We start from the raw sequence: 16,462 nt of genomic DNA, 5'->3' as shown, positions 1-16,462 counted from the left end.
GAAAGATCTCAGCTAAAAAACAGATACATTTAATGTTCACAAATGATTCCTAAAATGATTTTATTCATGATTAAAGTCAAGTTGTGCACTTGGGGCTGGTTGGCACAAAGTTAAAATGCTATAGTTACAAAGAATGAAGTGACACATAGAAATAATTTGAGCATTTAATTCAAACCAGAACCATAAAACATAAGCTGAAAGGCTAGCTTTTTAACCTCCCTGGGTGATAATAATAATAATCATAAGCCATAATAAATGTCGGCTAACTTGGACAGATACACAACCAGCTCCCTTTCCAAATCTGGGAAAAATATTTGTCTATTCCTGATGGAACCAACAACTACACCTAGCTCCTTCTTGCCTTCAATCTCATCCTGGCTGATCTTGTGGCAGTATCTGGTTAGCATGCGGAATGGCATATTGAACTCCTTCACTGTACTCCTGATACTTTTGCTTTGAGTCTTCACCTGTCTGACTGCCTCTAGCATAATGTGTGCTGGTGTCTTTCCTCTGTCTGTTTTTCTTAAAAATTTTCTGACAATTTTGACCCCTACAAGAAATTTTTAAATGTTTAAAAATGTTTCCAAATACAAAATTCATATTTAATACATAATAAGCTTATATTCATGAGCAATGAACCTACAATCCCGATAAAAATATAATGCATAATTTATAATAATATAACATACTACATATAATAGTATTATATAATATTCATTATGTTTAACATATGTAAAATGCACAAGTTAATACATTTGTAACCAAATGGCTATACTGAGGTTTGGTTGCCGCATGTTGCCAACCAACCCCAAAATCAGTGTGCCAACCAACCCCACCCACATTATGACACACCTCTGTAATAAAATGTTAGCCAGCTAGCATCACTCACCACAGGCTTTCAAATTTCATATCAAAATATAGCTGATTCCTATCTCTATCAACTGAAATTAGTACATTTTCTATATCTCTATCTAACACAGTTCTATAATGTATTTAGTGGGGGGACCATTTTTTTTTTGTTTTGACACTGCAAAATTAAAAAGTTGTCCTCATCTCAACAGTTAGTGACTATAAGGGATTGACCGGTGGCTGGACGATGGTAAGTAGCGGAGGAGACAGTGTTTTCCAAAACCAGAGATTTTTTATTTATTTTTCAGCAGGTGGATAGCCAGTGTCAAACTATATACAGTTTATGGTACATCAAAAAAAAAAAAAAAAAACGAAACAAAAAACTGTACAAAAAAGAAATTAAATGGGCATATGTTGCCAGGCTATGTCTTCCTCAGACCCTGCACACATAACTACCCGTACTGTCTTTACTGCACTGGTGACGACCAGTAACCTCAACTGTAAAAACCCAACTCCCCTGAGGAGCCTAATGCAAGCCCTTTAAAGCAGCAGCTCCTACCATTGCAGTAATAAGCAGTAATTTAAACAACAAACACTACCAATTGCTTATTTAAAATCAATAAGCAATCACAGTAATTACAGACAAGTAACAAACATAGGAATTCACCTTTCCATAATCTACAGGGTTCTGAACAGCATTAATATACGTTTTAGTACACTGCTCACTAAATCACCCCTCCTACAATGGCACAGCCCAATAACACCCCCAGAAAATCCTCTACAAAAATACCACTTGGTGGCCGCGCCTGTTTTGCAGGAGAAACAACATGGAAGAACACTGAATGAATGTATGTTGAATATAGATTGTGATTTTCTTGTTTTGGCAGAATACTAAAAATAAACGCTAACAAATGTATTTGTAATACCAATGTTGTGTTTTTCTTCCAATGTTTTTAAATTTACGAATACCACTAGGCCTTTCCCGGCACTCTAAATGTATATGGACACGCTGTTAATAGTGGGTACGGACAAACCGGAACATATGACACGTAACTGCTACAATTCAGCGTAAACTAAAAGATGTCAAAATACCAATGATTGCAGCACGAAAAGTGTTCCACGAAACGGCTTACTCCGTGACAGTGACCTTCAGATGTTTTTACAGGATGGATGTGTTCAGGTCAAGAAGGCAATCATTTTAATGTTAGATTTTTGTGGCAGCACCCTATAGTGGCCTGGAAATTAACTGTGTGCCAACCAACCCGTGTGCCAACCAACCCCGATCTCCCCTATTAACGAGCTTGTGTTGGGAGTCTGGTGTCTTCCCAAACTGCATTTTCCGGCTTAGAGTCCTATGTGCAGCTTTTTTTTGTGCTAAACACAACCTGATACAGTGCTATTTTACTGGGCATTGTAGGAGCCTGTAGTACCTCCTGTAGGTAAGCAGGTACAGTACATGTACAGTAGATCCCAATGTTTACATTGGAAGCCTGGAAATAGGCATACATTTCAATGTGCTGAACAAAATCTGATACAATGCCATCTGAGCAATGTAGGAGCCTGTAGTGCCACCTATAGGTCAAAGATTAAACTCAATGCATACCCCCATTAAAAGTCTGTAAATTGATTTAATGATGTAACAAAGATGCATGCACATTTTGGTAACAGGACAATATTAGAAAGCAAGCCGAGTGACTGTGAAACAGCTAAACTTCCAAGGTCAGCCAGCACTGCTATAATGAAGGAGCAACATTTTGGGACATTAATGGTTTGGAGAAATGGCTCTCTCAATACACAACGTGGTAAGAACTGATCGACCTTGTACAATGGTTTCAGAGTTAGGAGGGAAGAATTACAAGCCTACAATAAACTCATTCAGTGGATGAATGCATGCTGAATATTGGTTCGCAGAAAATTAATGCATTTAACAATAAACCACCTCTTAAGGCTGCCGTCTAGTTTGTACAAAGATGAAATTTTATTTATAAAAAAAATTGTGTTACAACAAAAAAGTCTAGGAGCACACACAAAGACCTGTGTGCTCCCCTGGAGGGGTAAAGCAAAATGGGAAATAGAAAAAAATGGGAACTTCAGAAAAGGCCCTTATATGAGAAAGGAATCACCTTTGGATCTCCTTACATGGGTCTCCCACTGGAGACCACAATTCCCTAAAAACAAGCAGACCAGCCCATACAGTTCTAGGCAACAAGCACCCCCACTTGGGGCAGAGGGACATTAACACTAGAGCCCGATCGATTTATCGGTTTGGCCGATATATCGGCCATTATTTGACTTTTTTGACGACATCGGGATCGGCAGTTATGCAGCCGGTGTGTCCCGAATTTTAAATAAGAATAATAAACAAAAAAACATTAATTATTTATCTGTACTTGTCTGTTCGAACGTTGTAATTGCTGTTTACTAGAATTATCCAGTAGAGGGAGCTCTAATACAAGTGTGAACTGCAGCAGCTGACGCCCTACTTGTGTAAATAAGACGTTTGTCACTCGTGCCTCATCCAATATTCTCCACTGCAAGACTTGTCTGCACAGATTCGATTGCCGCAATAAAGGTATGTATATTTAGTGAAAGTTCTTAATTAAATGGGTTTATACTACCACTATGTTTATCAATCCTCATTATCAAGCGAGCGAGCTAGTTAACATATTTGGTTCACTTTAGCAAGCTAGCTGGCTAGCAAGCCTTTATGAAGTGGCAGCGTGGGATCTACATTTCCAGGGGACATCGCTGTATTCTCAAATAAATAACCAGCCAAAATAAAATGGTGATTGAATGCATCACACATTTGTTTTTTTATCTCAGATAATGATATTAGCTACTATATGATGCTGTGTCAACAGCCAACCAAGCGGCCAAAACCAGACTTCGTTTTTGAAGCTCATTTCCTGGTGTTGTAGTTCCTGGTTGCTCACTAGCGCCACTACGGATGGCTCCAGTATAGGTGTTTTCATATCCGGTTTCCATGTAAGTCTACGGTACAAATGCGATCAAAATACAAAGCCAATAATTTTTTCTCACAAGAACAAATAGTCATAATAGGTGTATTTTATTCGTCTTATGACTGTCCATGGGTTGATTTCATTGATTTATTGCGTCATTTGGGCACAGTGCCAATATTTGTTCTGGACCAATGAGGTACAGCTTGCGTCACTTCCGGATTACTGCGGAGTACTGAGCTACAGTAGGGGCTACAATATGTGGTCACTGGGGTGGGAGGTGGCATCTCTTGGCCTTGACATTGCGGCTCCGACCACGGTCCACCTGTGCGAAGTCAGAAAATTCAGGCATCCCATTTTGTAGTGGTTTCATTATAGCGTGTGCTATTTACAGCTGCACTAGACGACCATAAAATAATCCTCCTCTAAAGTTTTGCGGTAGCCGAGTCATTTTTACTATTTCCTTTAGCCCACTCAACCAAATAATTAGTTTGCAGAAAGCGTAATCAGCTAACGCTTATTTGCTATATGTGGCAGTCCAGTAGCCTATGCTAAAACAGTTTGCAACTTCGGCTACCAAGCCATTTGACTAGCTAGCTAACCCTAACCGGTAAATATTCCATCTGTCAAACGTGTTTGACGGCTTGTCAGTCGTGTACATTCCGTAAATGTCTACCTGGGCTAGGCTGCACGATTGTGACAAAGCTAGAAGCTAGCAAGAAAATAATAATAATTAGAAATTCAATGTACATTATTTTTGTCTTTATGCAACAGGTGGGAAACTTGCTCTTCAAAGTGCGTTGTCATATTTACACACTGTAGATCAGTTATTAAAATACTTGGTAGATTTGATAATCACCGCTGACAGTGTTAATTTTTATTTGGTAAAAAGTGACTTGCGAACGATCGGTCAGCTAGCGTCACCCAGCAAGTAAACACCACAAACGGCGATGGAGTAGTAGCAGTTAATGGTTCATTAACGGACTGTGGCGAAAACCTACGACGATAACTTGCTTGGTTAACAGCAGGTCTACCAGACAGTTATATGAAAATTAGCCTAGTCAAATCACCAGTACATTACATTACATTACATTACATTACAGGCATTTGGAAGACGCTCTTATCCAGAGCGACGTACAACAAAGTGTACCATAACCAGGAACAAGTATGACGAAACCCCTAGAGAGAAGTACCGGTCCAAGTACAGGGAACAACCGCATAGTTCAACTTGGACCCTGGTGGTTAAACTGATTAACACTAACAGCGAGAACGGCAGCAACGCAATCTATGGAAAAATAAAAATAAATAAAAATACAAGTAGTCGTTAAGACTGGCGCATCAACTAAATCACCTATTAAACAGCTGCCTAGTTACAACCCTAAGTTTAGTCATTTACAGGGGGGGAAGGGAGGGATGGGGAGAGGTGCAGCCTGAAGAGGTGGGTCTTCAGTAGTCTCCAGTAGTCTACACATCTCTGATTGATTGACCATCAGTGCAGTCGATGTTCTTCCCCTGTAGTTCATATTGCTAATGCGTGAGCTAACCACGGATAGCTTACCTAGCTCACTGGCAAGCTGATATGCTAGCTAAGCATATTCGTTTTGCCGAGAAACATAAATTGAAGATAACTGAACATAATTGTATTATTAATGTCATACATATAACGTGATTACATGACACAGTACAGTCACGGATGGAAATTAAACTCCGTAAACATTTGATCATATATTTTAAAACATAACGGCAGACAGTCAGCTAGCCTGAAATCGTACTGAAATCGTTCGTTCAGGTTGATGGGCTTTTCCGCACCGGGCTGTCAATCACATTGTAAAAATCACAAGACCGCTTAACTCTATGGTTTTGGCTCCAAATTGAGAACATGGCCGCGCCCGCCATTGAGCTTCAAAACGTGTTTTACAGACCCACGGAGAGGCAATGGGTGACGTCACAGTAGCTTTGTCCATATTTTTTACAGTCTCTGCAGCCAACGCGTTATTGCAAGCGAGTGTGTCATCTAGTCACGCGTCATTGTAGCAAGCTAACCAGACAGTAAAAACGCCGATAAAACACTTCTAACGTGGATCATTTTAAGCCATGTTATCTAGCTTTGTCGCGATAACATGAGAGAAGGATTGCTGTTGGAGAACTGAATCAACCAACAGTTAGTGCAGGTAACCTGCACGAAAGCGCATTGTAGTTTTTTTCACCACCGAATTCTTATGGACAAGCCTCACGTTACGTATTTCATCCAGTCAATTTAGTTTCATCTAACGTTACACTTGATTCACTCATTAGCTCCGCTAGAAAAAGTCTTACTCTTTGAGATCATGTAGTAGGAATAAAATAGGAAAATATAATTCATTTAACTTACTGAGAATAAATAATAAGAAATAATGAGGCTATGTCAACAGCTAATGTGTTATTGCAAGTGAGTGTGTGTCATCTAGTCACGCGTCAGAGCGCATTGTAGTTTTTTTCACCGCCAAATTCTTATGGACAGGGAAGCTCGCTAGATAAAGTCTTACTCTTTGAGATCATGTAGTAGGAATAAAATAAGAAAATATAATTCATTTACTGAGAATAGATACTAAGAAATAATAATAACAAAATAATAACAACAACAACAATAATAATATTCATAAAAATACATGTTTGAAACTGGAAAACTAATTTTTTAAATTTGTTTATAGATGGCTGGAAAAGAAAGGAGTAAAAGCAACCTGTCAAGTTATTTTTAATTCACACCACTTTAAGGTGGTGTTATTATATATATTTAATCGAATACCATCTTTTACATTTTTTTATCTATCAAAAAGTTATTTGTGTGTTTATTTTTATTTATTTGTTTGCTTATAAGTTAAATGTTCTCAAATATAGAAACTTTGATAAAATATAAGTTTTTCAAATTGATTTGAAAATGTTGCACTTTTTGACAAAATATCGGTCAAAACATCGGTAATCGGTGGGCTAGGACTCTCCAAAATCGGGATCGGCATCGGACCCAAAAATCTGGCATCGGTCGGGCTCTAATTAACACCATTATTGTATGAAAACAATGAAGGAAAAAAAAACTTTGTATTTTTCTTGATGAACATTGTAATGTATTGAAACAATCAGACACAAACAGCGCATCAATCTACTCTTGAGGCTGATTACTGTAAGAGGTAATTAAATGATTATTCAATATAAAAGCCACAATTAATTGGATGATTGATAGGTATGTGGCTTGAAATAGAGGTTCCATCAATCTCTTGGTGGTGGAGGATTGAAATATATGTGACATAAACTGAGGTTTTCTGCAGGCCCTCTTTATAATCATCAAGTTTTACAGCAACCTAATTCACTCTATATTTCAGCCCCATTAGCTGGCATTATCAGCTCTGCCTTTCTGCCACTGTAGGACATTTAGGTAATATATTTCATTTGTGAGTCTTGTGACCTTTCTGTTTCTTCACACCATTAGTTTCTAGAGTTTTGCATTGTACTCAGGTAGACATGGCACTTGCATGTTCTGTTACTCCATAAGACTGCCCAGGCAAGATCTGCCTAGTAAATAAACATCATCATAACAATGAAAATGCTAATGCAGATAATAGTAATATCACTGTTGCAACCAGCCACCTGAGACGTATAAGCTATTTACTTTGACTGAAAGGGAACCACACCTTAGGGTCTCAGTCCATTTGAGCTCCAAATCCAAGGCAGTCTTGTCCATTTTCAGCTTCTCCTCAGTTTTCACAGCAACGAGCCTGGCCTCATGCTCCTCTTTCTGGGTCTCCATCTGACTCTGTGGAGCAGTGACAGGGTCAGATTAGGACAGGGTCTTGGGAGGGCCATGAAACAAGGAAAGTGGAAACCATGCATAACAATTGGGGCTTGCAGCTTGACTGGCTTTTGCCTGAGGCTTGTATTTGTTTGTATGTAGGATGCATGTAGGTTGATGGTGATGGGTTATGATTAAAAAGTTGACTTACAGAAAATGTTATATAAGCAATTATATAAAATATATAGATCTTATGGTAACTTGACAAAAGTACTTCTGAGAGTGTACTTTTACATGTCTATATATCTAAGTGCATGCTGTTTCACCCCATGCCATGTTCCTGTTGGAATGTAAGCTAGAGGAGATAGACTCCAGCTGTGGTATATATCAAGTGCTTTGTGGGATTAGAGCACCTCTAGACCTGCATGGTCAGCCTTGGTATGGACTCCCTGATCCTAACTGATGATTGGCTAAATATAATCTTTGCATTTGGTGATTAAATGGATCTCATAGGCTGAAATGACAGTTCTTTGCATCTGAAAACTATATACACTCATATATTTGACTTTATATTTTTGAAGAGTGTACTTGTACCTCTTCCCGACCAGTCATATCATTAAATTATATAAAGGAGCTCCTGACTCTGCCATTTGTTATCTTTATCTCCAACACCATCACTTTTGTTAAGAAATTCCTACAATGGAAACAGACCCAACTGGATATGAAATAATGATTGTATTGAAGATGACTCAAGATCTTGTTATCGTACCATATACGCATCCCCTTGTGCTGCTGGGGGTTCATAAAGTGAAAAATACATAAAATGAAAGGACAGACTGAGATTGTTTAATCAACAGCCCTAATCTGAAGTTAGATAACTTTTTTTATTTTTGCATGAATTTTTTCTTAACCACTACACCAGAGTTTCACATTGATTTTACAATTTAGCCTGTATTTAACTCTGAAGTTCTTGAGCATGTAGGTCAGTTTGGTTGTCATTCCTACCTGTAGTGCAGTCAAGAGGTTGCTGGTCTCCCTCAGTCGAGCCCTGGTGGCATCAAGCTCAGTCAGCAGCTTCTCTTGGGCTGCTTTCAGACTAGCAATGTGGCTCTGGGCTGAAGTGAAGGCCAGCTCACCCTGATGCACCTTCTCCTGCAGGTGTGTCATCTGAAAGTGAGGGGGAGTGGGAGAAATCTTCAGGTGAACACCCTAGGCAGCAAGCAGGATCTAATATTATGGTCCTACATCTAGGAGTGATGAAACTTCAATAAATAGCTTAAATATACTTCAGTAAACACTAAAATTGTATTGGCTATTCAAACAAAAAAAAAAAAACATTTACTAAAACTGAAGTAATATATAAAACCTGGTTTGGTCTAAATCAGTTGCAGATTTAAGGTGAAAACAAAAATAAATTTACCCCACCCCAAAGTGTACTCTTGTGTGCTCACACACTAAGGGTTGTCCCTTATAAGTAGTTTTCAAGTGGTAAAGGGCTTGACCCAGCCCTAATTAAGCTCTTATTTGAAGTCCACATCTCCACATACATTGGGGAAGGGTATTCATCTTAATTACAGGCACTTTGACATTTTTGACAAAAAACAGTTGCAACTTGGAGTCGACGCAAGAAATTAACAACTTTGATTTCAATTAATCAACAGAAGAGCATTAAATGTATTGAAAATAGTTATTAAACAACTATATCCACAATATTTTCAAACGCCCCTCTGTGTAGACCACTTCTGGCAGAAGTGCTGCTAAACTGTTATTATATGGCCAGTTCATAAATCCTGTTGCTAATACTTACAAAATATTGTGTTTTAGACAGTATCTCACCACTCAATTTTAATTTAAAATTGCACATATGACAAAATTCACATATTTAAATTTTTTTCATGGGTTGTAGACTGTTGTGGTAGTGTGAAATTGTGAGATTTGTGAATTTGTTTGTTAAGAGATTTTAGGTGTAGCTGAGATTTTTATTTCCAGACCTGTGTCAAAATACTGTTTCAAGTATTCCAATTACTTTCACTCAAACTAATACAAACAGAAATGGTCATTTGAAAAAACGGAATATTTGAATGCATTTGCAAATGTATTTTGGAAAGTATTTGAAATTACTTCAAATAGTATTTGAAATAGACTTTTTGGCCAATGGATTTTAAATGACTTCATGTATTTTTAAATAGTTTCTATACCCTTAATTTCTGGAATTTGAAACACAATCAACAAACTTCACTTGTCTCATTTTACTCATTTAATTGGATCTAATTCACAGTACACTTTCACAGGCACAGGACAAAAGTGGGCTGAAATGTGATATTTTTTCATCATTGAGGGAAACTTAGCATATTACACTTTAAGAACTTCAGTGTTTCAAAAAAGGCTATCAGAATGGCGTGAATACGCAGCCTTCAATGCTAAAGATGCTCTAAAGCAGAGGATGCAGGAACATCCAAGTATTCAGATGCCAATTTGCTCAGTACAGTTATTACTGTGTCCCTTCCAGAATAACAGTGGATTGGTAGGATGATGGGAGATGTGGAGAGCTAAGGTACTCTTCCATTTCTGTAGTCATGGGAGAGACGTCTGCTTAAGATGTGATTTGCTGGTTCATGAAACCAAACAGTATGTATGTTGTATGTTTCTGCACAGCTGGGTCAGTGGGTGTGATGGCTCTGCTGTGATTAATTTTGGAGCAGCATCTTTAACCTCTGCTTTCAGAGTACTATTCTCTTTTTCACTGCACCATGCAACTGTGAAGCGTGAGTCAAGGACTGAGGCAATTTGGTAGAAGTTTTTCTGCCCATACATGGCCAGGTGCTTCACAGTTGCCTCCTTGAGAGCTTTGAAATGCTTTCCATTGTACCTGGTGAGCCAATGAATGAGGCTGTTGAGCCCTCTGATACATGGAATAATTTAGACGGCAGTGACAACAACCAAGCTTTGAACATAATCAGCAGTGTCTTAAGATATCCACAGCATCTGTGAGTAACAACTTTTCTGAGGTGGAAAGTTTTGTGTTGGGCAACTCATCCAACTTCTCATCAGCATTGAGAACAGAGTGAAGCATGTTTAGTTGAAAGTTCCACCTTATCAGGGTTGCAGGCTGAAGACAATTTTGCCCTTCAAAGAGATCCTGAGCAAAAGATGATTTATGGTAGTGAGAATTTTTTTTGAGGCTTTAGATGATGGCTTTGTTAAGATGATCGGTTGATTTAAGGCAATTTTTGATGACAAGCTGCAGAGTGAGGGCAAAGCACCTTTCATGCTGGGTAAAGTAAGCTTTGTCCAGAGAAGTTGAACTGACAGGCTACGGATCTTCCTCTTGATCATCTTGATCATAAGTGATGTTTTCTTCAGGGGAAGAATCATCTTCAAAGTGAGCAAAGGCAGTCACCATGATGCTGGTATTGACAGTTACAACAGTATTGATTTTTTAAGTACATGGTTTCCTCATAAACACTTGCAATTTTTTCTCCTGTAGGGCAACTACTGGAACATTTGTAGCATAACACATTCCAGTAGAAAGTGCCCCGTTATTCCCAGGAAGGATTTTATTTGGTGACTGGACCAGAGATCATACATGACACAGTTGAAGGACGCAGACTCAAGAAGAGACATTAGGTTCTCTTCCATATTTTTTCTTTGGTTGATTAGTATGTTGCCTGACTTGGTTCTTTGAATTGGCATAGTAGCTTGGATCCAAACATTCACAGAACCTCTTGAAAATAGAACTTTCCAAGGGACTTAAAGGTGTCATGTTCAGCAATGACACTAGCCAGGACACTAGTACTCTTCATGTGGCAGGGATGTGTAGAGCTGTATTTCCTTATAGACCGCTTCAAGCTGTTTTAACCCCTGAAGTGGCACCAGCTTATATTTGGACCACAGTGTGTTTATTTGCATTCATTCCACAATTTTACAGTGAAATTTTCAATCTGTCTGGTCACATGATACACCATTTGAAAGTATTAAAACTCATGGTTCTATCTCTATAAACTATTTTACCATGCCAATGTTTTAGAAACAACAGTTGCTTATTTTGTGGGATGGCAGAACATGCTTGGGGGGTCCATCACCTTCTTTGCATTTTGGAACTCCACAGATGACACAAATCACGATAAAGTTGATATGCTTCTCACGGCAAGAATCCATAGTCATTTTAGCTCCAAAAACCTACTAACTCGGAGAAACCTTGATAGAATGTCCAGTGTTTACTTCCGAGGAATTATCACTGCTGTCTGTTTGACCGTGGCATACACACCTAAAGTACTGTGTACAAAATAACATTATCTCTGGTTTGCATATTCTTTGAAACAAAACGAGCCCACATATAAGCTTCTCTGACAAGTACTGGCCAAGTTGTCCCTAAATATAGCCAATGGGACCTGCAACGATGCAACATGGACAGGATAACTTCTGTCCAGTACACTGCCAGCCAGTGGCAAGCCATTATAATGGCAACTCAGAAGCATTTTAGATAATGGCCTCAATGTTCTCAATACTAATTCTGGTCAGCAGCCGCCACTGATTCGTTGGTATAGGATATCATCACTTTGAAGTCTTGTGAAGTACATCTTGTGAAGTAACGTTCAACAGAAATAGTTGGAAAATTATGTGCCCAAACTTTTCTTTTCCTTCCCTACCCAGGATTGGTGATGTGGATTTTTAAGGCTTTGCCTGGGCTTGAAATGAGCTTGTATTGATTTCATTACATTACATTACATTACAGGCATTTGGCAGACGCTCTTATCCAGAGCGACGTACAACAAAGTGTATAACCATAACCAGGAACAAGTATGACGAAACCCCTAGAGAGAAGTACCGGTCCAAGTGCAGGGAACAACCGCATAGTTCAACTTGGACCCTGGAGGTTAAACTGATTAACACTAACAACGAGAACGGCAACAACGCAGTCTATGGAAAAAATACAAGCAGTAGTTAAGACAGTTAATGCACCTAAGTCACCTACGAAACAGCTGTCTAGTTACAACCCTAAGCTTACAGGGGGGTAGGGAGGGATGGGGAGAGGTGCAGCCTGAAGAGGTGAGTCTTCAGTCGTCGTTTGAAATGGGTCAGTGTCTCAGCTGTTCTGACCTCCACAGGGAGGTCATTCCACCATCGTGGGGCCAGAACAGACAGGAGACGTGTTCTGGAAGTGCAGGTGCTAAGAGGGGGAGGTGCTAGGCGTCCTGATGTAGGGTTTGAATATCTTGTGGAGGTATGCTGGGGCTGATCCCTTGACTGCCTGGTATGCTAGGACCAATGTTTTAAATTTGATGCGAGCTATAACAGGCAGCCAGTGGAGGGTAGTCAGCAGGGGAGTGACGTGGGAGTGTCTGGGGAGGTTGAAGACCAGACGAGCCACAGCATTCTGAATGAAATGCCTCATTAAACACCTCCGACTTTGCTGCTATGCAAATATTGATATGCCTCAGCATTCTTCAGGTTATTAATCATCTCCCCATTGCTAGCACTGATCTGGACAAAGTAGCCGAAAATGCTCCCATATATCATTCTCAGTCACTCTCTAAGATCATCCTCTGTCGATTGCAGAGAGGTGAGGGATAAGAATGTCACCGTGCTTTAAATGAGTTTCGTTATGCTCCCAACCATGATTACACATCTTTGTTTTGTATAGCAAGCTGGCAAGTCAATTGGCTCTGTTAATGGAAGTTCAACCAATAATTTGTGTGAAGCATCAAGGGCGTTAAGAATATTATGGACAGAAATAATATCGTAATTAGGCCTACCTCTTGATCATCCAACAAAATCATCCTTCATTTGTATTTGTTGTCTTTGCCTTGTTTCATAGCTTCATTTCATAGCAAGAATGTTCAGAAATGCTCATAATCAAGCACCATTGCTATTACTGGAACTGGGACCATGTTTAAATGAAAATACATGGGTGAAGTCATTATATAATGTGTCCCATTACAGCACATTGCTAAACAGATGTGCACTCAAGCCCCAGTGCATCTGGAAAAAATACCCAGAAATTCAAAATTGAAAGTGTGTAAGTACATATATGCACTTTAGTTGTTGAGGACTCAAGGGTAGACATTTGGATGCAGGGTATCAGACTTTGTGGCTGACCAGGAACAGGATTGGTCACCGTAGGTCTACGTGGATTTATTGCAATTATTAGTGGGGTTTGTTTTACCTCCTGATTTGTTGTGTTGAGCTTACTGCTAAGCTCCTGGCCCAGGGTTTCCAGTTGTTCTCGGAGACAAGTCTTCTGCTCCTCCAATGAGAATCGTTCTTTATCAAACTGCTGCTCCTTCTCCTGTTCAGGAACACATTGGTAGCAAATTCATAAACCATTAGTTCTTTGATAATATACACATAATACACAAACTGGATTATTACAAGCTATAGTTTCACATTAGTTAATCATTTGTAAAGATGTGAATAATTGCCACTTCACAATAGGATGCACAAACTGGATTAGCTAATGATAAAGTAACATTAGTTTATGCTTAACCAGCTATGGTTTTATAATTCAGGTACTATAGGGTACACACACTGGATTAACTATAAGATAACTATAAGATAAATTATCAGTAAAAATAGCAAATTCATAAACCATTAGTTCTTTGATAATATACAGATAATACACAAACTGGATTATTACATGCTATAGTTTCACATTAGTTTATTATTGGTAAATATGTGAATTGGTGCCACTTTACAATAGGTTACACAAATTTGATTAACTAATAACTAAGTAACATTAGTTAATGCTTACCAAGCTCTGGTTTTACAATTCAGGTACTCTGTTATGAAAATATATAATAATCATGTGACTAATACATAAGTTAATGTATTTGTTAACTACTAACTAATGAAAAGTTAATCTGGTACTTTATTATTGTATTTGTACATCATTATGTCATTTTAACAGCTACACTGCCTTCGGAAAGTATTCAGACCCCTTCACGTTTTCCACATTTTGTTACATAACAGCCTTATTATAAAATGGATTCAATTCATTTTTATTCTCATCAATCTACACACAATACCCCATAATGACAAAGCGAAAACAGGTTTGTAGAAATCTTTGCAAATTTATTAAAAATAAAAAAATGTAATCATATTTACATAAGTATTCAGACCCTTTACTCAGTACTTTGTTGAGGCACCTTTGGCAGCGATTACAGCCTCAAGTCCTTTTCTTTGGTATGATGCTACAAGCTTGGCATACCTGTATTTGGGGTATTTCTCCCATTCATCTCTGCAGATCCTCTCAAGCTCTGTCAGATTGGATGGGGAGCGTTGCTGCAAAGCTATTTTCAGGTCTCTCCAGAGATGTTTGATTGGGTTCAAGTGGTTCTGGCTGGGCCACTCAAGGACATTCGCAGACTTGTCCCGAAGCCACTCCTGCGTTGTCTTGGCTGTGTGCTTAGCGTCGTTGTCCTGTTGGAAGGTAAACCTTTGCACCGGTCTGAAGTCCTGAGCGCTCTGGCGTAGGTTTTCATTAAGGATCTATCTGTACTTTTGCTCCGTTCATCTTTCCCTCAATGCTGACTAGTCTCCCAGTTCCAGCCACTGAAAAACATTCCCACGGCATGATGCTGCCACCACCTCGCTTTACCCTAGGGATGGTATTGGCCAGGTGATGAGCGGTGCCTGGTTTTCTCCAGATGTGACGCTTGCCATTGCGGCCACAGAGTTCAATCTTGGTTTCATCAGACCAGAGAATCTTGTTTCTCATTGTCTGAGAGTCCTTTAGGTGCCTTTTTGGTAAACTCCAAGTGAGCTGTCATGTGCCTTTTACTGAGTGGCTTCCGTCTGGCCACCCTACCATAAAGGCCTGATTGGCAGAGTGCTGCAGAGAAAGCTGTCCTTCTGGAAGGTTCTCCCATGGGCACAAAGGAACTCTTGAGCTCTGTCAGAGTGGCCATCGGTTCTTGGTCACCTCCCTGACCCAGACCCTTCTCCCCTTGATTGCTCAGTTTGGCCAAGCAGCCAGCTCTAGGAAGAGTCCTGGTGGTTCCAAACTTCTCCCATTTAAGAATGATGGAGGCCATTACGTTCTTCAGGACCTTCCATGTTGTTGAAATTTTTTGTAGCCTTCCCCAGATCCCTGTACCTCGACACAATCCTGTCTCACAGGTCTATGGACAATTACTTCAACTTCATGGCTAGGTTTTTGCTCTGACATGCACTGTCAACTGTGAGAACTTATATAAACAGGTGTGTGCCTTTCCAAATCATGTCCAATCAATTGAATTTACCATAGGTGGACTCCAATCAAGTTGTAGAAACATCTCAAGTATGATCAATGGAAACAGGATGCACCTGAGCTCAATTTTGAGTGTCATAGCAAAGGGTCTGAATACTTACGTAAACGTGATAATCCAGTTTTATTATTTTTAATAAATTTGCAAAAATTTCTAAAAACCAGTTTTCACATTGTCATTATGTGGTATTATATGTTGATTAATAAGAATAAAAATGAATTTAATCAATTTTAGAATAAGGCTGTAACGTAAACAAAAATGTGGACAAAGTGAAGGGGTCTGAATACTTTCCGAAGATGTATTTGTACCTCATAAATTCACAGTAACAACTACATTAGTGAATGCCAATTCAAGTGACCTTACTGTAAAGTGCTACCCGTTTCAACTCTTCATGAACTACGAGTTACCAGTCTTCATATAAATGAATGGAAATGTAATAATGCTTTGAGACAAATTTGTATTAGCTTGACACATACACATCCAACACTTGTCGTTTTTGGGGGTCATAATAAGAGCAGTATTAGATAGAAGAAAGTGTTATCCATTCCCAAACATTACCCCTTATTTCCCAGAGTACACTTCACTATCCTACACAGGATTTACCCAGTGAAATTTTATGTCAACAAATATTATCTTGAACTGGATAA

General features: G+C 39.0%; 1 protein-coding gene across 5 annotated transcripts in view; it reads right to left on the bottom strand.

The window, feature by feature from the left end:
* LOC135255016 (protein FAM184A-like) overlaps positions 1-16,462 on the bottom strand; it is a 135,399-nt gene that overhangs the window by 57,710 nt on the left and 61,227 nt on the right. For all 5 annotated transcript variants that reach the window (XM_064335695.1, XM_064335716.1, XM_064335710.1 and 2 more), the window contains exons 6-8: positions 13,736-13,858; positions 8,575-8,736; positions 7,472-7,593 (exon numbers count right to left, since the gene is read on the bottom strand). In XM_064335695.1, coding sequence (XP_064191765.1) covers positions 7,472-7,593; positions 8,575-8,736; positions 13,736-13,858 — 407 coding nt within the window. The remainder of the gene's footprint in view (positions 1-7,471; positions 7,594-8,574; positions 8,737-13,735; positions 13,859-16,462) is intronic.

The sequence above is a fragment of the Anguilla rostrata genome, chromosome 1, assembly GCF_018555375.3.
Source record: "Anguilla rostrata isolate EN2019 chromosome 1, ASM1855537v3, whole genome shotgun sequence".
In the NCBI taxonomy this organism is placed as follows: Eukaryota; Metazoa; Chordata; class Actinopteri; order Anguilliformes; family Anguillidae; genus Anguilla; species Anguilla rostrata.
The sequence above is the reverse complement of the archived record's forward strand: the minus strand, read 5'-3'. Positions and strand labels throughout refer to the sequence as shown.